Below are 25,199 nucleotides of genomic sequence, written 5' to 3'. Positions count from 1 at the left end.
GCCGGAATATCTTATGAGGAATGCCACAGCACATCATGTCTTCAGTCACGATGGGCTCTTCCTGGTTAGAATGGATTCTTCACTTTACTGACTTGTCTATTTACTAGAGAAAAGAACACAGGAGATTTTTTTTTTTGATTTGCCATTTTTTAGCATAGAAAAGTTGGATTCCTTTGCCAGTAGGGCAGAGTGGCTGTTGATAAGGGTTCTCATGAAAGCAAGATTCAGGTCATGTGACACAAAGTGCCTCTGACAGCACTCCTCAGAGTTAAAGGGGAATCAAAGGAAAGGACGTTTCCCAGGTGTCTAAGGTAGGACAAAAGCGGAGTGACGGAGGACCAGCAGGAAGGTCAAGGGACTATAAATACAGATGGAGGCCTGGGCAGGACCGGATCATGCAGTTCCGATTCTCAGGTAAGCTTTGAAAGCACTGGATTTCTTCATGAAAGAAGGACATGATGGAGACAACTGCTCACTCTCCCTGCGGCCCAGAAGAGACAGCAGTGGCCTGAACAAGGACCAGACCGATGGCAATGGGGAGAAAGAGATGGGCTCAGTCCCTAGAGCTTACTGTTGTGTGGGAAGAAAGAAAGGCAGTCAGTCCCCTCATGTACATTTCCAGCCCAAGTGGCCCCATGCTACGAGGGCAAAGCATAGTTTTGCAGCAAGAATAAAAGCTTTTTGCCTTTTATACCTCACAGCTCTATTTCAGATTACATCTGACTCCGAGCAGATATGCAGGTCCAGGAAAAATCGTTTGACTTGCCAAGGGAAATACACACACACACACACACACACACACACACACACACACACACACACAGATACATACACACATGCACACACACACACACACACACACACACACACACCTCCCTACCTCATACATGCATATATACAGTTACTTTTCATACACTACAATTCTTGTCTGGTGTGTTTCCCCAAAAGGTTACAACACCATAGATGTCCATTTATAATGTGTGTGACATGTACATGCACATCTAAGCAGGAGCATAAAATTATCCCCCAGGACCGCCATCTACAGAGGATAGTAACTACTCTTTCCTCAAGCAGACTCTGTAAAACCAAGGTGATAAAATCAAATAAACTTGGGCCTGTGTCCAAGAGAGGAACGGGAGGGCTCCGCCCCAGCCGAAAAGGGCTGATTCTGTTACAGGTTCAGACGCTGAGAAGCATTATGCTAACTGCCAAAAATATACCTCTGCTGAATCCCTGCGGTCACAACAGAGGAAAGGCGGTTCTAACAAGCTCAAGAAGGGAGGGGAATCTGCAGGCTTCCACCTTTGTGCATAAAACAACAGCAATCAGAATGCTAATGAAGAAGCTGACAAGACAGATCCCATGATTACCTTTGGACTCACAGGGGAAACAGTGGGGAGCCAGGCAGCCTTTCAGTATTATCAGGGTAAGTCAGTAGAATCAAAGATAAGCCCGATGGTGAGAGCCACCTTTGGACCTAATTAGCATTTATGCGCTGTGATTTCTAGGTAGAATAAAAGAACGTGTTATCAAGGGATTTGTTTGCAAATGGCTTCAGAAGTGGCCAGGGAAACCTCGGAAAGTAAGGGAAAGTAAATCTCTCCAGCTAAGAGTGCCGCCTGGTCTAATGCATGGATGCTGACCTTAAGAAACAACTGGGGCTCTTCCCATGACAGCCCATCCCATCTTGGGCCTTATCACAGGCCAAGTGGAAGAGCTGGTGGTCCAGAGGTACTTCCAATGCCCTTCCTCCCGCCACCTCCTTTGGATATGGTTCCCTAATTCCCCCAGAAAGAAGCTGAACTGAGTGAAAGGACATCCCTTCATGTGAGACTAGAGTCCCCGGAAAACTGAAAAAGTCTTCAGAAACTCTGACTAGGACAAGAGGCAGCTGAGATCACAGGGAAACCAAGGGTCATCTAGTATGTGGCCTCCCAAGGCCTTCACTGAGTGGGGTCCCCAAACCAGAAGAGAACAGACCTGCCTGCTTTCTAGTCTTAACGGTGCAAAGTCTTGGGTCTCAGTTTAGGCAGTTTGACTCTAAAAGCCCAGCCCCTCCACAACAAGATGGTTGGAGGAGACTTCTAGGCAAAGCATGTCTTGAACATTGCCCTCCAGAGGTTGATCTGGTGATGGTGAGCTAAATTTTAAATGGAAGGGAATAGACAGAATCCAGGAAGATACCTTAGTTGGCCACAGTCTGGCTAAGAGGGGATCACAGATTAGTCTATGGTAGGAGTTATGAATATGGTTGAGAGTTATTATGCACCAGACACTGAACTATATGCACCCATTGCAACGCTTTCTTGTTTGTCTCTTTAAGGTAGGCGCTAGCCCCACTCCCAAACCCAGGGAGGGAAACTGATGTCTGTAGTATTAAAGGTCAAACCGGAATTGCATGGCACAGCACTCCTGACCCCAACCCTAACCCTGCATGCGACGATGGCAGAATGCACGGTACTTTCCGGGTTACAAAGCAAGCCACAGGGTTGGAGGAAATGCACTGACGGGAACAGATGTTTTAGAATGAGGCAAGATCCTCGCTATTCACAACTCATGGACCAGGAGAGGAAATGTGTGGGCTATGTGGAGGAAAAGCTGCCTGGGAGAGGATGGCCAGCAAGACATCACATCACACACCTGTGGAGAGTGTTGACAGCTCTTCCGTTTGTGCGCCTGTGTCAGAGCTGCATAGCTGCAGACTCCCCACCGCGCACTCCATGAGAGGTATGACGTCTTTTCTCTTTCTCCATCTCTAAGTCATTGTGCAAAAAGCACTGAGAGTCTGCCTAAACTCTCTGGTCACAGGAGATTCTGGAGCATACCTGTATGCATTTGAGTATTCCCTGAAGCTCTGCACTCCTGGAACATGAGGACAGGAAGAAGATACAGAAGAAGTTACCTATCTGAGTTCTATAGGCTTAATCCAGCATGTGGGACAGGTATAGATCGATTCCTGCTTGTGTCTGTTGGAGCAGGTATTATCTGCAGCCATCACCATCCTGGGAACTCATGTTTCTGAGCATCCCAACACAATAACTGTCCATTTGCATGAGGGCTTTGGAGCCTGCCTGGCTATTCTGGCTGTGGGGCTGAGTGGAAATGGAAGGAGGTAAGGCCACTGTCAATCAACAGATGATGCGGAGTATTAATGCCCTAGTCCCCTCACACCCAGTTTTGGACATATGAGACAGTGAGTGTCCTTCAACTCCTCTCATGCCAGTTTCTCAACAGGGCTGCCCCTCTGGAGCACCTGGCTTCACTGAACCCTCTGTTTTGGCTGCCACCACTCGATGCCCTCTCTTGACAGGGCACTTCCTGGGCAAATCCATCCCCAAGGAAATGGCTGCCCTGGATTCCCCATCTCAGGGCTCTTGGCTGCAAGAGCTCTTCCCCTGCAAATTCTGGAGGAAGAAATGATGCCTGGGAAAACTGACTTTAAAACACCTTTGGGTTCCTGGAGGTGCAGAAACTTCTTTGCTATATGGTCAGATTTTTTTTTTCTTATAAACGCCCGGCCTTAGCTATAAAGTCACTAAAAACCATTACTTGTACTATGTTTTACATCAGGGCAGTGGGGTGAGTAAAGACAAGACAAAAACAAAAACAAACAAACAAACAAAAACCCCACAGCTTCTGCTGGATAGCATGTTCTCCAGTCTCAAGGCCTATAAATATGGGTCTTGTACTGAAGATTTCCAGAGGACAGAACAGTCAAGAAATTATTGTCAAAAAACAAAATCTATTGAGCACAGCACTTAACACACACATATTTCCTCATAAAGTAACAGTATTTGATTATTTTATTCAAAGAGACTTTCTGAATACTCTCTAAAGGCTAATTCTTGAAGCGAAGAAATATGCGAAACACAGAGGGCAGCACCTCATTGTTGGCCCAGCTTTTGTGTTTATATTTTTCAGTGGGAAAACAAGACTTCTATAGACTGCAGTCAACCGAGAACTGTAATGTGACTTCTGTCAGGGTTGGCAAGAGCATCTTAGAAGAACAGAGATCACAACAATAAAGAAGAAATAAAACACTATGGCTGGAGAGGTAGCTTAGTGGTTAGGAGCACTGGCTGATCTCCGATGACCAGGGTTCAGTTCCCAGCACCCACATGGCAGCTCACAGCAGTCAGGACTCTAGGTCCAGGGGATCTAGCAACAGACACACATGTAGGCAAAACACCGATGCACATTAAAATAAAAATAAATACATAATTTTTAAAGAAGAAATGAAATTCTTTAGTGGGGAACAGGTAGAAAAGCAACACATTAGACAAATGATACGCAGGGCAGCAGTTGTCAGCATGCATATCTGGTCTTCGTGTGTAAACGTTTGGCATCTAAGCAAGGTCAACAAGACAAAGCAACAGCCTTCAGAATAGGAAAAGAGCTTCACTAACCCCACATCAGACAGAAGTCTGATCTCCAAAGTATACAAAGAACTCAAGAAATTGGTCACCAAAAGAACACATAATCCAATAAAAATAATAGAGTACAGACCTAAACAGAGAACTCTCAACAGAGGAATCTAAAATGGCTGAAAGACACTTAAGGAAATGTTCACCATCCTTAGTCATTAGAGAAATGCACATCAAATCCACTCTGAGATTCCATCTTACACCTGTAAGAATGGTCAAGATCATAAACACTGATGACAACTTATGCTGGAGAGGTTGTGGGGTAAAGGGAACACTCCTGCATTGCTGGTGGGAGTGCAAGCTGGTACAACCCCTCTGGATGTCAGTGTGGCGATTTCTCAGAAAATTAGGAAACAACTTTCCTCAAGACCCAGTAATACCACTTTTGGGTATATATCCAAAGGATGCTCAATCATGACACAAGGACATGTACTCAACTATGTTCATAGCAGTATTATTTGTCATAGCCAGAACCTGGAAACAACCTAAATGCCCCTCAACCGAAGAATGGATAGGGAAAGTATGCTACATTTACACAATGGAGTACTACACAGCAGATAAATATAATGACATCTTGAATTTTGCAGGAAAATTGATGGAGCTAGAAAACATTATCTTGCATGACATAACCAGATACAGAAAGACAATTATCACATGTACTCCCTCATAGGTGGTTTTTAAACATAAAGCAAAGAAAGCCAGCCTACAAACCATAATCCCATAGAAGTCAGACAACAATGAGGACACTAAGAGAAACTTACATAGATCTAATCTACATGGGAAGTAGAAAAAGACAAGATGACCTGAGTAAATTGGGAGCATGGGGATCTTGGGGGAGGTTTGAAGGGGAAGGGGAGAGGCAGGGAGGGGAGCAGAGAAAAATGGAGAGCTCAATAAAAATTAATTAAAAAAGAGAAAAACTTGAAAAGAAAAAAAATTCCAGTGTACATTACTGAATGAGGTAGGGTGGAGGTATTCCCAGGAAATGGGAAGCAGGTCTGGGAACAGAAGCCAAGGGTAAAGGACGATTGTCAAGTGAGGTTTTGGAATGGTGACTAGAGCTTTTCCCACAGGAGGGGACAAGGTAGAGCATATGACCTGTTTAGTCCAACTGAGGCATGGTGGAACCCACATATGTCTCTACTACCAAAGCCCTGCCTCTCCAGGGGCTACCTTCAGGGTTGTTGATTTTCTGGAACTTACTAAAGGCTGTCCTGAAGTCTAGGACTGGGATCTAGGAACCAGAGAAAGCTCGGACTTATAGGGTGCGTGTGGATATTAGTAAAGGGAGGCACACACAATGAGCAGCACTTAGAAGACATAGGTAGAAGGTGTCTTCTAGTCAGTTTCAGACACTCTGCCAGGAGTTTCACATCTGCATCTGTTTGCAGAGATCTTCCAACACAGCCCAAGGAGGTGAGTACTACATTTGTCTCCAGTGACAGATAAGGAAACCGAGGGTCTGCAAAGACAAAATAGTGTGCCTCCTGATTACCAGCTGGTAAGCAGAAAGGCCAGGGCTGAGACTCGGGTGTGCTCCATTGAAAGTACAAGCCCTGGTCACCATGCTTTGTCATTAGCTCGGGGAGCCTGGGGAATGAACTCTGCAGCAAGCCTACGGGGAGACTAAGGCCCGGTGGTCTGACATGGGCCTGGTGAATTAAGCCTCAGGAGCTAGGAGAAGAAATGACCTAAGATCCACTGGCATGCAATTTACCCTCCTTGTTCTAATCCTCTCTGTGGACACCAGCTTTCGCTCCGTGTCGACACTGACAAATTAGGACACGCTCCACACTTCTCCGAGAGTAAACAGCACATTCCAGACGCCGGCTTAATCATTTTTTCACTTCCAGGGTGAAATCCCTTAACTAAACATGTCTGTCCAGAGAGTGAGTTGTGGCTGGAACCTTTCTGACCAGACCATGCAGGTCCTCTTCAGTTTCAAAATGCCTTTGACTAGATTTATTCCTGAGTATTATTTCAGTCCTACAAATACTGCTGGGTTGTGCTCTAAGTGTCTTGTGGGATAGATCGTGTTATGGCTACTGCATAGCGAGGATGCTCATTTTCACAGGTTGGTTTTTGTCACCCGTAGCTTTAAGATTTATTTATTAGCTTTCCAAGTTTTCCTGGTTGGGGTCTTTAGGGTCTTCTGTAAACCAGGAGATACTTAGATTCTTCCACTTTGTTCTCTCCTACCTTTTTAGCTTATAATGATGTGAATTTAAAAGGCCAAATGAATGGATTTTATTTACTTATACATTTGGTGGTACACAGGGCCTTGTGTACACTAAGCAAGCATTCTACTTCTGAGCTACACCATAACTCCCAAATAACTGCATTTTGGGTATTCTCGACACAAAGAAAATTTAAGTGTGTAAAGGCACAGATATATCGATGAGCCCACTTTTGATCATTCCATAATGTATCAAGACCTTACATCATACCCCATGAATATATGCAATTAATTTTTTATTTGTCAATTAGAAAATTAACCTCCTGCCCAGCAAATGGCAACAGCTCTTGATTCTGAGCCCTAGACTTGAAGGAAATGCCCACATGGAGAGCTCTGCTGTGGCACCTTGTCTGTTTGCTTATACGAACATTGGCTTTGTCTGAATGGACCTGGCTCTTGTTCTATGGCAGGAAATGCGCTATGACATGCTGTGACATGCACCTTCTGAAGGGCATGGGAGAAGGAGAGGGTAAAGACCTAAGGCTCTAACCCCACAGAACATCTACCATGTGCCTGGATAGGGTACTTGTCCCAAAATACTAAATATTTAATAGCACACATTTCCTCCCTCCCACTCCTGTCTGTCTAGCACTGTTCATTCTGGTTTCTATAAGCCGGTGGTACCTTCCTTGTACCCTGCCTCCTGGGATGGCTAAGTCCAGGACCCCCTTTGAAAGGACCACGTAGAAAAGCAGAGCCTGTTTGCCAGTGAGAAATCTAACTTTATCATGTCAAGCAGAAACTATGGGAAGGGAGGCTAGATGCTGAATAGGAATTCATGACTAGGACTTCCAGGGTAACATCTAGCCGTACCTGGATGTTTACATTTATGCTAGTTAAAACTAAGTGAAACACACAAACAAACACCTAGTTCCTCACTCACACCAGCTCTACCTCAAGGGCCCAGAAGTCATGTATGACCAGGAGCCACATTATTAGAGAACACAGTAGACTTAATACGGAAAGTTCTTTGGGACCACAAAATGATAGACTTGAGAAGGCAAGGCTGAGATAGAACGTGAGCTTTGATGGGGCCTTGACAGTGCTAGGGAAGTGGAAGATGGAGAAGGAGCTGCCTCCACCACCTGCTAGGACCAGGACTCTTTGGCTTCCTGACAACGAGCTAGTGCATAGAGATAAACTTGGACTCTTCTCAATCTGGGCCCAGAGGAGCACATTCTGGGAAACCATCCTTCAGATTGTAAACAAACAGCAGAAATAACTGGGAACCCCATCCATTCGGAAGTCCCTTCCAGAGCAAAGTTGTTTCCTTTCCCCCAAAGAATGAAAAGGGAAGCAGAAGTTAGGGATATGGGTAACTCGTTGGGGACATGGTTTCTCCATCTTTCAGCTTCTCCAAGAATACAGCTCAGTTTCACCTGCACATTTGATTTGCCAGGTACCTGAGGATGGGGTAGGGCTGGGACTTCCTCTTCTGATGCTATTATCATCCTCCAGGCCTCTGGAAGGAAGCTTCTTGATTAAGTGCTGGTGACCTGACTCAGAGGAGGTAAACTTACATGGGCCAGTGGTCCATAGTCAGGTTAGAAAAACATGAGCTGGACCCATGGCAGCATCCAGAGGGTGTGAAGCATGCTGGGAGGTGGTAAGCAAGCAGGGAAGGCAGTCAGAGGAACACACCAGTGAGGTGGGATTTCCCTCTGTATGTTGTGATTATCGTGAATAAAGATCTGCTTTGAACCTATGGCAAGGGCAGAACAGAACTAGGTGGGAGAAGCTAGGCTGTATGCCGGGAGAAAGGGGGCAGACACACACTTTACATTGGCGTAAATAGTCTAAGAGGCCATGCCCAAGTAGGCGAGTAACTAGCGTTACAGCACACCAGGGAGTCAGGGCCAGAATGGAAGCAGAGTCACACATCTTCAGAAAGAACACAGGTTGTGTGGGAAGAGGGGAAACATGTTACCTAGTTGGGACGAGAACGCTGAACACTGAAACTAGCTATAGCAGAAACATCGGAAGGAGACATTATTTAAGTGTTCCCTTCCATTGTACCATAACATTCCTTCACATCCATCCCAGAGGCTCCTTCTGCTGGGGTATGCCTTTCAAAGTTGTACAAGGTTCTCAGTTCTCCTGTATGTATCTCTGTCTTTCTATCTCTGCTCTCACCTCTCTCCTACCTTGACATAAGCTGATCCGTCATCCCATCTCATTCCTGCCTTGCTATGATGGTCTAAATCACTGAAGCTGTCAGCCATTTTTTTTTTCTCTCTGGCATTTGGTCAAAGTAATGGTAACACTGACTAGTGTATAGCCTAGCCGTTCAGTGGAGGAAAATTCTTTCCCAGGCAAACCCTCGAGATTCTTTGTGAAACTCCTGGACCATATCTACGTCTAGACTATTAAAATACCCAGGAGAAGCATTCTTAATGATGTGCCTTTTCTGTTGTTTCTGCTTTTCAGCCCTGGGGCTCACACCTAACATCTTGTGCTGTACCTCTGAGCAGCTCCCACCTCCCACTCACTGTGGTTCCTGTCCTAGGGAATCCATTTGCCAGGTGTTGGTTCCTGGGTGAGTTAGCAATGCTTTTCCCAGACTCACTTAGTGAGAAGTTACCTTAACAAGGGAGAGAATCACTTCATGTGATACTTCACACACACACACACACACACACACACACACACACACACACCACCACCACCACTACCACACACGAGAGAGGGAGAGGGAAAGGGAGAGGGAGAGGGAGAGAGAGAGAGAGATCTGTCTGTGGGAAAAGATGAGCTACCTTGCCCTTGAATAAATGTTATAATTATGTAGCTTAGTGTCCTTGTGAGGCTCCTTACAGTGGGAGTAGGGACTGTCTCTGACTCTTTTGCCTGCTTCAGGGACCCCTTTCCTCCTATTGGATTGCCTCATCCAGTCTTGATATGAGGGTATGTGCCTTGTCTCATTGTAACTATGTTCGGTTGACATCCTGGGAGACCAGATTTTTCTAAAGGGAAATGGAGGAGGAGTGGATCTGGGCAAGAGGGGAGTTTGGGGTAGGGACTGGGAGGAAAGGAAGGAGGAGAAACTGTGTTTGGGATGTAATATATGAGGAAGAAGAAATAAATTATTAAAAAAAACCCAAGAACATGGGAAACAAAAATGGGAAAGCCCCAACACTTACAAAAGGTACTTTTGAGAGCCGACAAAGTGCACAGAGGAGTTTGATCCACCAAAGAGAGACGGCTTCCCAAATTCATTTTGAGTATCTCAAGTATTGATTGTTTACAGCTTTTCTCCCTCCTCTGGCAGAGAAAATGCCTGGCTTGGCTGATCATCCCAAAGACTCAGCTTTCCATGTCAGGCGGGATAATTAGCAAAAATTTGCCAGATATTTTTAAACCACAAACAAATCACAGCCCTGGAAAATAATCCCCAGGCTTCTCCCTCTATTTGGAGGCAGACCCAGTGAGTTCACAAAAGGCACAGACTTCTTCAGAGACAGGAAATCCTGCTTCTGACACCTCTGCCTTAGAAAAGGCGGGATAACAAAGGATTTCTAAGATGGGTGCTTTCCTAGGGACATGCACTATTGGCGAAAACTGTGCAAAGATGGTGGATTGGCCCCCACTTGCAGGGGAGGCAGACACACACAGTTGGAAGCAACAGAAATGCTTTCTGAAGTGTAATCTCAGAGTTTAGGCATTCTAAACCAAAAGGAGCCAAGAGGGGAATTTAGAGCTATGGGTGTTTAGCAGCTGGGCCAAAAAGGGCTGCCCTGTGCTCCACAAAGGATTTCCAGGAAAGAGCAACAGAAGCAAGTTCTAAAAGTTTGCTCTAAGGGCGCCATGGGTCCCGCTTGCATCCACAGACCTGGACCAACTTGGGCCAAAGGCTACAGACATCATGCAGGAAGCAAACACCCAGCAGAAGCACCACTACTGGGCAGTATGGGTTTGGGTGCGAGTGCTAGGTGTGATTGACTGGGTTTCATAAGAGGACCTGAAAGTATGTGCCTGACACACATGTCTACGGCCAGTCAACTTCATACAAAGAACAGCCCTACAGCTCCATCCCTAGCACAGCTCTTAGGGTTTCTATTGCTGTGGAAAGACACTGTGGCCATGGCAACTCTTATAAAGGAAAACGTTTAATTGGGTGGCTTATGGTTTCAGAGGTTTATCTCATTATCATCATGGTGAGACATAGTGGCTTGCAGGCAGATAAGGTGCTGAAGAAGGAGCTGAGAGTAGAGAAGGGCCTACATTTTGACTTGCAGGAGACAGGAAGTGTTCTGAGACACTGTGTGTGGCTTGAGCATATATGAGACCTCAAAGCCCATCCCCACAATGACACACTTCCTCCAAGGCCATACCAACTCCAACAAGGCCACACCTCCTAATAGTGTCACTACCTATGGCCAAGCATTCAAACACATAAGTCCATGGGGGCCACACCTATTCAAACTACCGCAACAGTGGAAGGTGACAGGCCATGTTTTGGAGACTCACTGGCAGAAGACCATACTTCTCTGACATGGATGGGGGCACATCAGGCTCTGGTACTTCCAGATGGACTCTCATCACACTGGGGTATCTTTCCTCATACCTGGGACTCTCAGGTGCCTCTCCCACATGCCTTAGGATCATTTTCTGTGACCATGGGGGACATTTTCAACCTACAGGAGAGAGACCTACTCTGATCCTATGTCTGATCTTTTTTTTAGCCCTAACTGTAAGCAAGGAGGTACGGCTGAAGGGTGGGGGGTAGGGGGTAGATAGTACCCAGTGCTCCCCTCACCCCATGCAACCTCTAAATCACATCATGGCAACTTGCACATGTTCCATAACCTCTCCATGCTTGGGCATTCACCTCAAGCTCCAGGGGCTCTGAAATCCCACACACCCATATCTGCAAGCATGTGATTTCCTTCTCTTGTCTGGAATCATCCCCAGTTTTTTTCCTAGGTCTCATTTTTGTGACTTCTGGCCTACTCTTCAGGACCAGCACCATCTTGGCTCCACCTGTGCCTCTGCTGAAATCCCTCAAGCAGACAGAAGAAGCCATGGTGAGCATGCTGCACGTGCCCTGTTCCATCTCACAGCACACAGACTTCCTGCAAGGTAAAGCTGTCTTTCATTCATCCGGAAGGGCCCAATCGAGAACTATCAAACCATACTAGCTCAGGGAGTACTTCTTGATTTGGGGTCATTGAACTTCTTGCAGTTTCGACTTGTGCCTTCATCTGTTCCTGCTGACCCCTAAAACCCTCTTTGCCCTTACAGCAATTATTCTTCCATCCCAAGGTGTTGTCTGAAAAACTTCCTGAGCAAGCTAAACTTGCTGGGTAATGTGTGAGTTATGGAGGGCTGGAGGTGGGGCGGGGTGGGGGAGGTGTGTGTAAAAGCATCTGCCCAGCATTGCAACAAGTAATAACGGTACAATTCACATTGCTCGGTGAGTCAAACGTGATGGAAAGGGCTCCCCTCCTAAGGCATATTTCCTCTGCAGACGCTCCAGTGGGTCAGAGGTGGCCTTCGGCAAGGCAGCTGGGTCAGCAGTTCTCAACCTTGTAGCAAGATTTCCCCCTCGTCCCACCTGGCTCTGCCCTGGGTTGCAGGCGTGCATGTGGAGTACAGGTAGCAACTTCAAGGTGAATCCACCTGGGTCCCTTCCTTCCAAGTTTGGGAGCTGAAAAAGGAGCCTGTGCAGACCTTGGTAGCCAACTTGAGGCTGTGTATTATTACTTTTCTGCTGTGACAAAATACCCCAACCAGAGGCAAATTAAGGAAGCAAGGGTTTTGTAGGCTTATAGCAGGGAAGGCGTGGCAGCAGGTAGCCAGGGCGGGAAGCCGAGAGATTACATCTTCAGTTACAGACAGAAATTCTCTCTAGAGTGAACGAGCTCTCAAAGCCCACCTCCAGTGATGCACTTCCTCCCGCAAGGCTCCACTTTCTATCAGTGCCACCGACTACGGGGACCAAGCGGTCACATGATGTGAGCACATCTCTCATTCAAACCACCACAAGCTTTGTGGGTAGATAATTTTTTTTGGACTCTATGCATGTAGATCAGAATCTCAAAAGGGATGGACACTGACCTTGGTCCCTGCATTTCTTGCCTGATAGATTCTGAAGTGCAGGACCGAGGACAATGCACAAAGAAGCATTAGATATCAGGGACTACAAAGTGCTATTATGTGGACTCATGGCCATTCCTGTAAGGAAGTGTCTAACAGTAATAGCACATGGAACACATGCTGTCTGCTTCATTTTCATGCCACAAGCTCCAGGAGCCTTGCTGAGTAACCTGACCTTGTGAAGGGCACAGGAAACTCAGAACCCTCGGCCTTCCGCTGGGAATAGTCTAGCAAGGAGGGCCCTGCCATATGCAGCCAGCGGCACGGCTGTGGGAGGATGAAAGCCCTCACTGTTTGGGCCGAGACCAGAACCTCATCTCTCAGATGTCAAAGCAGCAGGGTGCTGGTAGTTGCTGGGGACGCCTGGATCCCACTCAGTGTCTGGGACGCTTCAGCCTGGTGACAGTGGAGCCTCCATGGTGCCGAAGGTGGCACCCCCATTAATTGTTTAGTGCACATAACTCTGGAAGGGCAGGGAGGACTGGCAGGTTTCCAGGAATCTTATTCATTTGGTGTTTTCTGGGGTAGTCTTTGCTAAATGTCACGTTTTTTCTGTCCCCAGGTAGGAATGCAGTAGAAAGAGAGTGGAGAATCAGTTACTTTCTCCAGGAAAGGGGTCAGCTCAATGACTCATGGATCTAGAATGTGAACCATCTTGTCAGAAAACATGCGTAAAGCAAAGACATTAGAGCCTCAAGCTCACGTCTGACGTGACTCCAGAGCCCAGGAGAGGCCTACAGATCACCTTAGGTGTAGGTTTGGAATTAGTTGCTGGACTCTCTTTTTGGACCATGTGGGTTTGTAACTAAAACTAATACACGGCTTCCACCTGGAAATCCAGCTCCCAGAGGCTACAGCACTGCAGAGGCCACATGAGGGAGCCTTGACTGATGGGTCCAGAAGTGCCCGGCAAAGTCCAGGCTCCCGACCTCACAGTGAAGCAACACTCTGGAAGTGTACCATGCAGCCCAAGCTACCCAAGTTAACTTATTCCACTCATATGGGAAGGCATTCCCTCCATGCTATTCCCGAATGGGTGACACTGAGAACCCAAGAACGATGGATGCGAACAGCAAACTTATTTTACAGCAAAGGGCTCTGTGTGAGCATTGACACGAACAGGTTAGTCGGGAAAGAAATTTGACTTGAGAGATCCCTCTCAGGCACTAAAATGAGAGACCACAGACAAACGTCTGCCAGGCAGTCTTTAAGAGACAGCACATTTGGAGACGGTCTATGACCAGGCAGGGAGGCAGGAGGGAGTGGAGCCTCTGCGGGCATTTCTGCTGTCTACCTACCTTCTGCTCCTCAAGCCCTTCAGGCAGAGGCACAAAAGGGGCTACTTACACAGAGCACGTGGAGGACCACCGCTCCTTGTCGTCGGTCTTCGTTGGAGAAGATGTCCCTGGGGAATTCATGCAGGGCTAGAGAACAGAGAGAGAACCAGCTCAGTACAGATGACCTCTCGAATACAGCTGATCTAGGACTGCGTCCCCAGCACGGACTTTAGAGTGCTTCAGATTCTGGGTCTCAGAACTTGCTTAGGAACAAAACAAACTAAAAGACTTGAAGTGCATGAGCCTCTAATTAGAATTTAGTACTTCCTCCAAACAAGAAGTGATAACTACGGTGGTGTTAGCATGATCTCAGTCCCCACCGCCAATGCAAACTGTCATCTAGAGTTATCCGTTGGTGTCTATGCGTGATTGAATCTGGGAATCCCAGGACACGGAATCTGGGCATGTTCAAGACCTTTTCTGGAAAATGACATGGTATTTGCATGTCATCTCCAGATGACTCATAACTTTTCCTACAATGTAAATAGGATGTAAATGTCGCCATGCTGGGACGTTTAGGGAATGATGAGAAAAGTCTGCACACAGGAATAATTAAAAACTCTTTCCCCCTGTAGTTGGTCGGCCTGTGGTACGGAATGCACAAGTGTGGAGGGTGGCATTCCACTCCACTCCACTCATCTGTCCAGCTCTCCCTCATCTCTCCAGTGCTATTTTTGTAGAATATCACTTGGAAGGAAGCTGAGTGTGGTGGCACACACCTTTAATCATCTCGGTGAATGCAGGCAGATCTCTGTGAACTCGAGATTAGCCTGGTCTACATAGTGAGTTCTAGACCAGCTGGGGCTAGAACTACATGGCAGGGGGTGAGGTAGGGGATCCTTGTCTCAAAAAAAGTTAAATGAGCAAGCATGAAATTAGTATTATAAACTTTTATAATATTTTCATTCAGTGTGGCCAGTTTTTATTTGTAATCTTCAACTTTGCTGCACGCAGTGGAAAGGGATTTTTGTGAGCAGGGCACCTAGGCTTCACTTCACAGGCCAGTGAAGGGGTAGATTCAAGTTGCCTGTTTCCCTCTCCCTCACACTCCCCTGGCTTGGGGGCACTCCAGCACCTCCATCCTGCTCTGGAACTCTTATCTTCTTTCTGACCTGACCTTCATTTTCCAAGAGACCATGCAACTCAGGAGGCAGCAGACGCCCTGCCTGCTGTTGTCATTGTCCAGCCTTTGGCAGACATCACCAGCTAATGAAAGCATCTTCTCTGGAGCTTGATGATGTCTCGACTATCTCTGTAGTGAGCAGTCAAGGTAGTCATCACCAGAGCACAAGGATTGCAGGCCGGTATCATGAACATAGGTTTGCCACTCGTCCTGTCTTGCCTTCTCCCCAAAGCAGAGTTGCAGACAAGGGTTTAGGGGTGTGTAGCTTATCCTGGAAGTGACTTGCAGTGTACACTGTAAATGAAGAAGGCCATGATACCAGGAAGGGAGGATAACTAAAGAGCACCATAAAGGATGCCAGGAATTAGTCCTGCTGGGCCACCCCGAAGCTCTCACAGAAAATATCTCAGGATCGTGGTTCACTAGCGAGGGGGATCTGTCCAAGACACAAGCTACTGGCCACTTTTTCCAAAGATTCAGTTTTCTGTTTCCAAGATAGCATCAGGGTAACATGCCCTGTGGCCTTGGGTATTTGTTCCAGAGAGTACATCTGCACACATCTGTACAGAGAGTCTCACCTTCAAAAATATAACAAGGAGAAGAATTAAAAGTCCTGACTACTTATTTGCAATCTTTCCATTCTCTCACTATCTTCATTGTAATAACTCTATAGAAGAGAGATAATTAGCTCGGATGTGTGAATCATGTTGTAATTTATAGCTGACCTCCGACTAGCCATGATGCAAAGGTTTCATACATTCAGTGAAATCATACTTTGAATTCTGAATGTTGTTTAAATCCTGGACTATCAATATGTTGTACATATATATTGTACACATATATGTATTTATGTATACACATATATGTGCACACATACACACATATATACTACAACATATTAAGTTTTTTGAGCTTAAACACATATAATAAACACATAATTGTTATATGTTTGTGTATGCCATGGTATTTCAATGAAGTTGTTTTAGTTTTTTTTTTGTTTTTTTTTTTAGGCTTGCCTGTAGGTTGCTAGTTAATCACACTTGCTACTTGTATCCCAGCCTTAGGATGGTGAAATGGCGGGTTAGGAATGACAAGAATGTCCTAGATACTCCATGTGTGTTTCTATAAGGACACTCTTTTAAACACGCCACACTGAATTCTTCTGATTAGTTAAAAACAGGGACATTGGAAGATTACACCTTGTGTGCAACAGTGAAGCTACAATATAGAAACGACAATGTGAGCACCGAAATCCGCAAATAAACTTTAAGTCGATGTCAAGTCCTGGGCCCTGCAGTGCTGCCAACTATTACACTGAACTGTCTCAACTGTGTCCATTCCAGCACTATCCCACCACGAGTCTAACACCTCTGGATTGCAGTTTACTGGTTTGGGTACCATGAAGGATGCTCTCCAGGGTCCCTTGGAGGAAGCCATTAGCTCTGAAACCTCTCTGCTGCTGATGGTGTCTGCGTGGAGGTTTCTGATGTCATCCTCAGTTGAGCTTTGACCATTTTGAGCTTTCCCAAGGTAGAAGGAATTGAGTCCTAGTAACCACCTAGTAGCTTCCACATTTCCCTGATTTCCACTAAAAATGGATGGGTTGATTCGACATTAACTTTTCTATCCTCGATGTCACTGCCACAAAATGTTTCAACACTGGCTCAGGGTCACAACCTACAGTTCTTCCCATCCTCAGACTGATAGGTTGCTCAGTTAACTCGTCGATCACAATGGCTATCACAGAAGAGTTAAAAAGCCAGCAGGTTACCCTGAGAGGCAACCAAAAGAATCACACGTGGGAGCTGCTGAGTGAGAGTCCCAGCTCAGAGGACAGTAGAGGTGGAAATGAGTGGTGAGGGTCATTTTGTCATGAATGTGTGGTAGCCATCTCGTTCTTTACTCCCTGCCCAGGAGAAATACTATGGTTTTAGTCAATTACAGGCTTAGGGAAGCATATGAAGCAAGCTAAGGTCACATAGGAGACACCATGGGAAAGGAATATAGGTATGAGTCTGGATCTGTCCTATGTGCACACCTGCACTAGCTCTGTCCAATGCCACATGGATGTGGTAAGTGAGCAGACTGGAAGAGTCTCATCGAGGGCTCCATGCCATTAAGATAGAACTTGGTTCTGAATGCATTTTGATTTTGAAATCATTTTGATTTTCAGTCTCCTTGAAAGTCAGCAAATGGCTACTGGGTGACAAAAAGATCAGTGAAGGTTAAGCATGTCACAGAGCTTTGCTTTGGACACAGGAAGAGACTAGTTAGAGAGCTCCAAGCACAGCCAGCATGTGGACCTGATGAGAATCCTGGGCACAGCCAGGCTGGAGACCATATCCTGAGTGGATTAGGGTCCAAGCGACATGACTACACATCAGTAAAGTCCTGAGCAGAAACCCAGGTCCTGGCCAAGCTAGAGGCAGCAGAGATAGAATTGCAGAATTGAGTTTGGTGTCTTCCTTCCTTTGCTACGCACAGCCTGTGCCCTGATCTCTCCTAGGAATTGGTATTGTGGTAGTATCCTGAGCCTAATCTCTGCTCTCACCAGCTGTGAAGCACCTGGCTATTGGTTAAAGATGTCCTTCCCTTTAGAAGATCTGATTGGCCATGAGAAAATGCATGAAAACTCTCTATGCAGTGATGGTTGGCATCATTCCATCCTAACGCACACCAAAGTCTGGGGCAACTGGCTGGTGGTGGAGCTTCCTTGATAAAATGATGTGGCTTACCCAAGGTGAGATGAATTAGGGGGTGTGAGGTAGAGAAGGGTGGGGACTGCACAGTGAGTCAATCAGATGCTTTCAAAATAACTCGCTCCAAGCTCAACCATAAGAAAACCTTTTTTGATGGTTAGTAATAGTTATGTCAAAGGAGCAACCAGGTTAGATATTCTCCTAGGATGCTTTGCCTGACATCAATCACACTCAGGCTGACCAATTTCTAATATAGCTCTTCTCTGAAAACACACAGTAGACTGATGATGACTTTATGATGGTAGGGGGTCTCAAGACTACTCTTGTACATCTTGCAAAGAATGTGTTCTACAGTTTCAGGTATCAGTTTGCTCACAAATCAAGTAGAACATGCTTGAGTGGCCAATGGTGGTGTCAGTGGAGCTGGAAGCCTCTGAAAGTTTGTTCTCTGCTTAGCATGGTCCCAAGGCACTGATTCCCCAGTACTCTTGACTAACTTTGTGCTGGTCAAGGTAATCATTTTCCAGGGTCAAAAAGAAGGCCTTAAGCAGAGCCACAAGTGGTACATACAGAAACCATTTGCATATTGGTATGGCCCCGCCCAGTGCCTGCTGTAGTCTGTGGGCAAAAGAATACTATAGGTTAGGTGGCTCAAATAAGGGATGTTAGGTTCTCCCAGTTCAAGAGGACAGAATCCTGGGATCAAGGAGTCAGCATGATCAAGTTCTCGGGAGGGCCTCTTCCCAGAGTACAGAGATTCGCCTTCTGACTGTATCTTTGCACACGAGATTGGAGTGAGCAGGAGTCTCTTCCTGGTTATGCATTTATCTACAGGACTAGAAGGCAAACCAGCACCTGCTAGACCATACCCTGCTGATCTGGGTCCCAGCCCTTGGTTTTAAGATGGGTATTGTTACGAAGTTGAAGCTGGCTTCGAACCTACCATGTTATCCAAGTCGGCCTTAGACTTGTTTGTATTTCTCCTTTAGCCTTCCTTGCATGACTGCAAGCATGAACCACCATGCCAGGCTCTCTTCCTCTTCATATGGGCCACCAATTCCTTCTTGATTATTCTATCTTATGACTCATGTCATCTTAATTATCTTCCAAAGATTTCACCTTTGAACACCATTACACTGTTAGAACCTTTAATATGTGAATTCAGGAGGGGGACACACATGTGATAAACAGTCCTATGGCATATCCCAAAGTCCATTTGCATAAAACCTAAAAGGGAGGATGTTCAATGTATTCAATAATGATACAAAGGTGTAGACATATAGAGTCAGACATTTACACAAACGTTTTTGCTTTGGCTCTCAACAGTGAAGCATGGAGGACAGGGGCAGGAGGGAGGATCTTTGACTGAGCTCAAAGTCAAGTTAATCTGCCATTCAGACATTCATACTGAATCCAGTACAGTGGGGTCCACATACTAGGACTTCTCCCACAGTCGGCTAGAGTGCAGCAAGTGCTCGTATTAAAGGTTCAATTCTACCACATCAGAAGGTGCTTGGATTCATTTGCAAAGGGTGCTATTCAATGAGGCTGGCTGCACACAATGGAAAAGGAAAAACACTGTCACCAGAGGTCCACCACGTAGTGCTTTTGAGGCGCCGGGGGGGGGGCATTCTCCAATACTGTCCTTTGTCTCTGTTTGCTTACTGACACCTGGGATGGTGGCCTCCGAGGGGCCTCGCCACCATTCCCTCTGGTCCAAGCACATAATATGATAAAGAACACATAGCAGATACCTATCTTCAGTGAGATAGACAAAGAACTCTGAAGAGAGAAGCTGTTGCTCGTGGTGGAGGGAGAGAGTAGTTCAGCTTCCCTCACTGGCCAAATGGTTCAGGGAAGAGTGACCAATAGCAGATAAACTCCTCCCACACAGACAAGGCAAACTCTTCATGTGGATAGCACTCCGTTGCCTTGCATATACTGTGTGTGGGAAATGATGTTCACAGAATGGCTGTGGTCTTCCACAAGGAACATATGGAGCCACACTCAGCTGGAAGGCTGGACCAGTGGTCTCTGGCCTCAATTCCTGTATCTGTAAAGAGGATCAGACAGTGCAGGGTCCCCGGAGAGTTGATGCCCAGTGCTAGCCATCCTGTGAGGGTGTATTTCTCATGCCAAATCCAAAAGAACTGAAAACATTTCTTGTGGATGGAGCAGGATACTCACTACCTGTGGGAACATGACAGACAGATGGCGATAGTTTGCATAGGGTCTATAGTATGGAATAGAGATGAGGTTCAGTCCCATCCACGCTCCCTAGAGCCAGATCTCCTTCATCAGTAGACAGGCACATTGGTGTCATCTTTGTATAATTTCTGGGGTGTGTATAAACAATGTATGTAGAATACCTACCATTAAGCTGCCTGGGTCTATCTAGCCTGTTCTTAATACAATGATAACAAGTTTCTGGTAATGGCATGAGGCAGAGGATGCATTCATCTCTGGTTTGGGTATGGAAATCCACCTATTACTAATTCCAGCTTGCCTTTTCATCTGCATCCAAAGACGGTAGTTAGTCCATGAGAGGCGTGCATGTGATTCCTATGTTAAGGCTATGGGAACCCCCACAGTACATGTGGCATGCTGAAAACACCTGATGATGTAGGGAGAGAACCTCGTCCAGCAGAGAGCTCCCCCTACATAACATCCATCTATTTCAGCTCCTTTCTTTCTTCCCTGCAATTTTCTTTCCAGTACAGCCTATCAATTTGGGGGCCAGCAACAGCATCAGTGCTGTTCCCATGGAAACCATTGAGCCCTGAATGAAGTGGATCCCTCTTTCCAAGGCAACAGCAATCAGTGTCCTTATGTCTGTCTCCTGGGCAAATTAATGAGGCCTAAGAGTGATAAATATAAATGGAGGGTTGCAAAAAGGTAGAACATGTTTTGTTTTGTTTGAAAGGAAAAAAAAATTAGTTTGGACACATCGTCTTTAGACAACTTTGTCATATATTGATCAAGAAACAGCCCAGGATGGACACGGAAGTCCCAAAGGTTACACTAGCAGCAGATAACGGCTGCGGGAGAAGAGACTCTTTTTTTATATATATACACTGTCTGCTAGCTACTTGGGGTGTCTACTGCCGAAGATTTGATGAGTTATCATCCATGCTCAGATGGGACTTTTTTGGTGATACAGCTGTCCAAGTGGCATTCATATTCTTGCAGTAACCCCAATAAATTCATTGGTTCACCAAGCTATTTTTGGACCTACTGTTTCTTTGGTCTGGGGGGTGACTAAAAAGGGACTTTCCAGGCAAAGTCCCTCAAGAGGCCAGATCCTTCACCATGTCTGGGCAAATAGAATCTTGGCTCCTGGACTTATCAGACTCTCAGAACAATCTTCTCAAGACAGAATGCCTACTGCAATCCCATTGATTGCCCACCAACGTGGGGGTCTGAAAGCTGCCTAGCTGTTCCATACAATGATGGTGACTTTACACTACTGTCAGACACTTCAGTCTGTCTTAATGATTATCCCTCCTTCATGCAGTAAAACCAATGACTCCTACTTTTCCCGACTGGAACATTCTGAACTCTGCCAGGTGTGGTATTTACTTGGCTTCCTACGAAGACTTCTCCGACTCTCTGTAGCCCCACTGAAGCATGGCAGCAACGATTAAATGACTTTCCAGCCACAATGTACTTCTTGCCTATGGATGTATGTCTTTACTTCAGGGGACACTGTGAGCTCCCCGAGGACAGGAACCCTGCCATTTCTCACTCTGTTGCCAACACCCACTAGGCAAGAATCCATGAAAATGAACTAAATGTCAAGTGAACTTAAGTGTGAATAAACACAGAGGGCCCTTTTCCCAGGAGGTGGCTTTTGTATAAACACAGGACAGAATTACTAACTGGGAAATGTTGGAAGGGACATTTCAGTAAAGCTCTCAACAGCTCCATTCCAACCCCACTGCCCATTAGAACTGTTCATAAATATCCATTCTCTTTCTTTTCCAAGGACTTGGAAGGGGGCCTTTCTACAGTCCCTTCAAGGGTGGGTGGGACCTTCCAGGAAACTAGTCTGGTTAGGGAAGGCAGAGCACAATACCAGTTGTATGTGGCTTTGGAAGGCGGTGCTCAGCTCAGCAGCTTGTATTCTCTTGCCTTAGAGATCCTGAAAACATAGTAGGGTGAATCTCCCAATCAACTGGATCTTCTTGTGGCATATCAGAGTCCCCATTTTCCCCGATGCATGTATTTTGTCTAGGCAGCACGCATAAAAGTTACATTTTCTTTTTGTCCTCACTGAGATTTTTGGAGCTCCTTGTTACCCAGAACACCATAACCTGTTGTGAGCAACATGAGGTTAATAAGGCTCTCAGCATCCTGTGACTTTTCTGATAAGACCTCGGCTGGCAGAAAAACTCGAATGTTTTCTTGTCTTCTTTACTGGACTGGGAAGATGGTTAGATTACAGAATACTTATTCTTCTCAGTATACCCGGCACTTCGCAAATGTTCACTTTAGAAACCAACACATTGTTCATAACCAAGGGGTCCCTGAGCAAAATAATTCACAAGAGAAGGCATGTGCAAGGACACGCAGGCTGGATATCCTTGATCTGAGATGCTCGGGGACATGGAGGTTTTGCATTATTTATAATATTTTAGACTTTGGAATACTCACCTAAGTATAATGAGATACCTTGGTGTTAGGACCCCAATCACTTATGCTTCATAAGCACCTCCGACACATATCAGCGAAGAAATTTATAAAGTATTTTAAACTGATGTGAGAAACAAAGTTTTGTAGCCGGAAATTTTCCATATCACATTATTGCTTAAAAACATTCAGGTTTGGTGTTTGGATTGGATGTGCTCAACCTGTATATGCACAAATTAATTTTCTGAATGTTTAGTTTCTGGGAGTGTATTAGAGACAGTTTTGATGTATTCGTTTATATATACAGGTGGGAGGTGGGTGCATGCACACTTGTATGCCTACGGAGCCCAGAGAATAACTTTGGATGTTATTTCTTAGAGGTCAGCTAGATTTGTTTTGTCTTGTTGCCTGGTTTGCTGGTTGGTTGGTTTGAATTGAGACTGGGTCTCTTGTTGGTCTGAAATTTGCCAAATAGGCTAGGGTGTCTGGACACTGAGCCTCAGGGATCGACTGCCTTCAAAGTTGGTATTACAAGTGCACGCTATTATACCCTGATATTTTTTATGTGGGTTTGAGGGGATCTAACTTGGGTTCTTGAGCTTGCAGGACAAGTCCTTTGCTGACCAGAACCCTATTTTCTTATTCTCAGATTACACAAGCTTCAGGAATGAGCACAAAAGGGAAGATTCAGGCCAAGAGGAATACTAGATATCCAGGTGCTACAGATTAATCTGAGATCTTTTGGATTTGTGGGTTTTTTTTTTTATCCTAAGAACTATCTCTTAAATTCTTTGAGTAGTTTACTAAGTAACTGATGCCATGTAAATGTGTATCAAGTTAGCATCCCAAAGAAATCTAGTTATGAAGAAGCAAACATCTGAAGGTCCTCATCACTGAGGTTGGGTGGTGACAAGGCCAAGATGAGAGAAGGGGTGTGCTCCAATCTAGGGACACACCACACACCCTGGTAGTTTCAGGTTCCTGCTTTTAAGGACCAAAAATAAGCTTTTAGAACATGCAAACATATATTCTGCACTGCTTCTACATGGTAGGAAGCATCATGCTCAATTTCAGACAAGTGGTCTCAGGCCCAAGAAGGCAAAGTAATCATCCCAAGTCCGCTCAGATGTCAGAGGAGAAGGAAGGCCTAGGCAGGGTGTGACTAGCTTTGTTGACCCCAGAATGTTCCTTTCCACAGCACTGCTAAGGGCACACTGCCACCATCTTTTTAACTTTACGTTACTATTGTTATTGTCGTGATATTGTTTTGTTCCTGATATAAGGCCTCGCCATGTAGCCCAGCTAGTTTTGACCCCCTGCATGAACTCCTGAAGTTCTGGGGTTACAGATGTGCAGCACCATCACACCTGGATTTTCTTAACTTTTAAGGGTCAAATTTCTTCTTTCAAAAAAAACAAAGTGGGCAGATTTAGAGTGCTTTACCTTAAACAGGATGATATACCCTCACATGTGGGAAGTAGCCAATAATATATATAGATATATATACATATGTAAATGCATATACATGTGGCTATAGTATAACATGTAGAAAAGAAACAAGAAAGGCTCAGTATAAGAAGATGAGGAAAGATTGAATGCCAGTGACAGACATGAGTTATTAAGGAGGACATAAAGCTAATTGTTTTCTATCCCTAATACTGTCATGAATTGTTTTCTTTTGCTGATTTTTAAGTACACAGAAATATATTTGAAAGCAAAAATGTAGAAGCCAATGTAAAGATCCATAGTTCCATTCTGAATGGTTATTATAACTGTACAGATGATTGTTGAGATTTATACACTTGGGTCTGGTTAACGTGTATGTGTGTGTGTGTGTGTGTGTGTGTGTGTGTGTGTGTGTGTGTTTCGAGGCAGGGTTTCTCTGTGTGGCTTTGGAGCCTGTCCTGGAAGTCGCTCTGTAAACCAGACTGGCCTCAAACTCACAAGAGATCTGCCTGCCTCTGCCTCCCAAGTGCTGGGATGAAAGGCATGTGCCATCACCAGCAAGACAGAGGGGTGAGCAGCCAAAGTGCAGAGATGAAGAGAGAATTCCCTGAGCAGGAATTGAACCCAGGTCATGGAGGAAATTCAACTTACTTAAATAGTAAAGTTTATTTTTTTAAAAAAAAAAAGAAACAGAAGCAGATCAGTTTTGCATGAATAAAAAAGCATCTTCACGAAGAGAAATCAATACCTGCTTAGAGTAAAGAGAAATCAATGCCTGGTTAGAGAAGAGCTACAATGGAGAACACATCCAACTATCAAAATGATACTGCCAGTCAAACTGGTTAAGATCTGTCAGTTAAATGCTTAAGGAATTTTAGAACTTGGGAACAGGCAGCAAAGGGATCACAAGTTTCAATTTAACCTGGAGTATGTAGCAAGATCCTACCTACCTACCTATCTGTCTGTCTGTCTATGATCTGTCTATCTACATTGTGATATGACATTTGCTTACCACGGCTGATAAGGGTTACATAAATGCCTGACTTAGGATTCATTCCTCACCAACTTGGAGGTATGCAGCCTTGACTTAATCTTTTTGGGTCTTAGTTCCTTAATATGAAAAAATAGGATAATGAACACAATATTAATTTATATGGTTATTATGAAGATTAATTGTGAAGATGCTTATGAAATATGCAACACACAGAACTG

The 25,199-nt window shown here is 45.3% G+C and overlaps 1 protein-coding gene across 1 annotated transcript in view; it reads right to left on the bottom strand.

Annotated features, from left to right (window-relative positions):
* Slc24a3 (solute carrier family 24 member 3) overlaps positions 1-25,199 on the bottom strand; it is a 453,633-nt gene that overhangs the window by 165,049 nt on the left and 263,385 nt on the right. The window contains 1 exon segment of the mRNA XM_050159552.1: positions 14,101-14,177. Coding sequence (XP_050015509.1) covers positions 14,101-14,177 — 77 coding nt within the window.

The sequence above is a fragment of the Alexandromys fortis genome, unplaced genomic scaffold, assembly GCF_014885135.2.
Source record: "Alexandromys fortis isolate MF-2015 unplaced genomic scaffold, M_Fortis_MF-2015_v1.1 scaffold_115, whole genome shotgun sequence".
Lineage (NCBI taxonomy): Eukaryota > Metazoa > Chordata > Mammalia > Rodentia > Cricetidae > Alexandromys > Alexandromys fortis.
The sequence above is the reverse complement of the archived record's forward strand: the minus strand, read 5'-3'. Positions and strand labels throughout refer to the sequence as shown.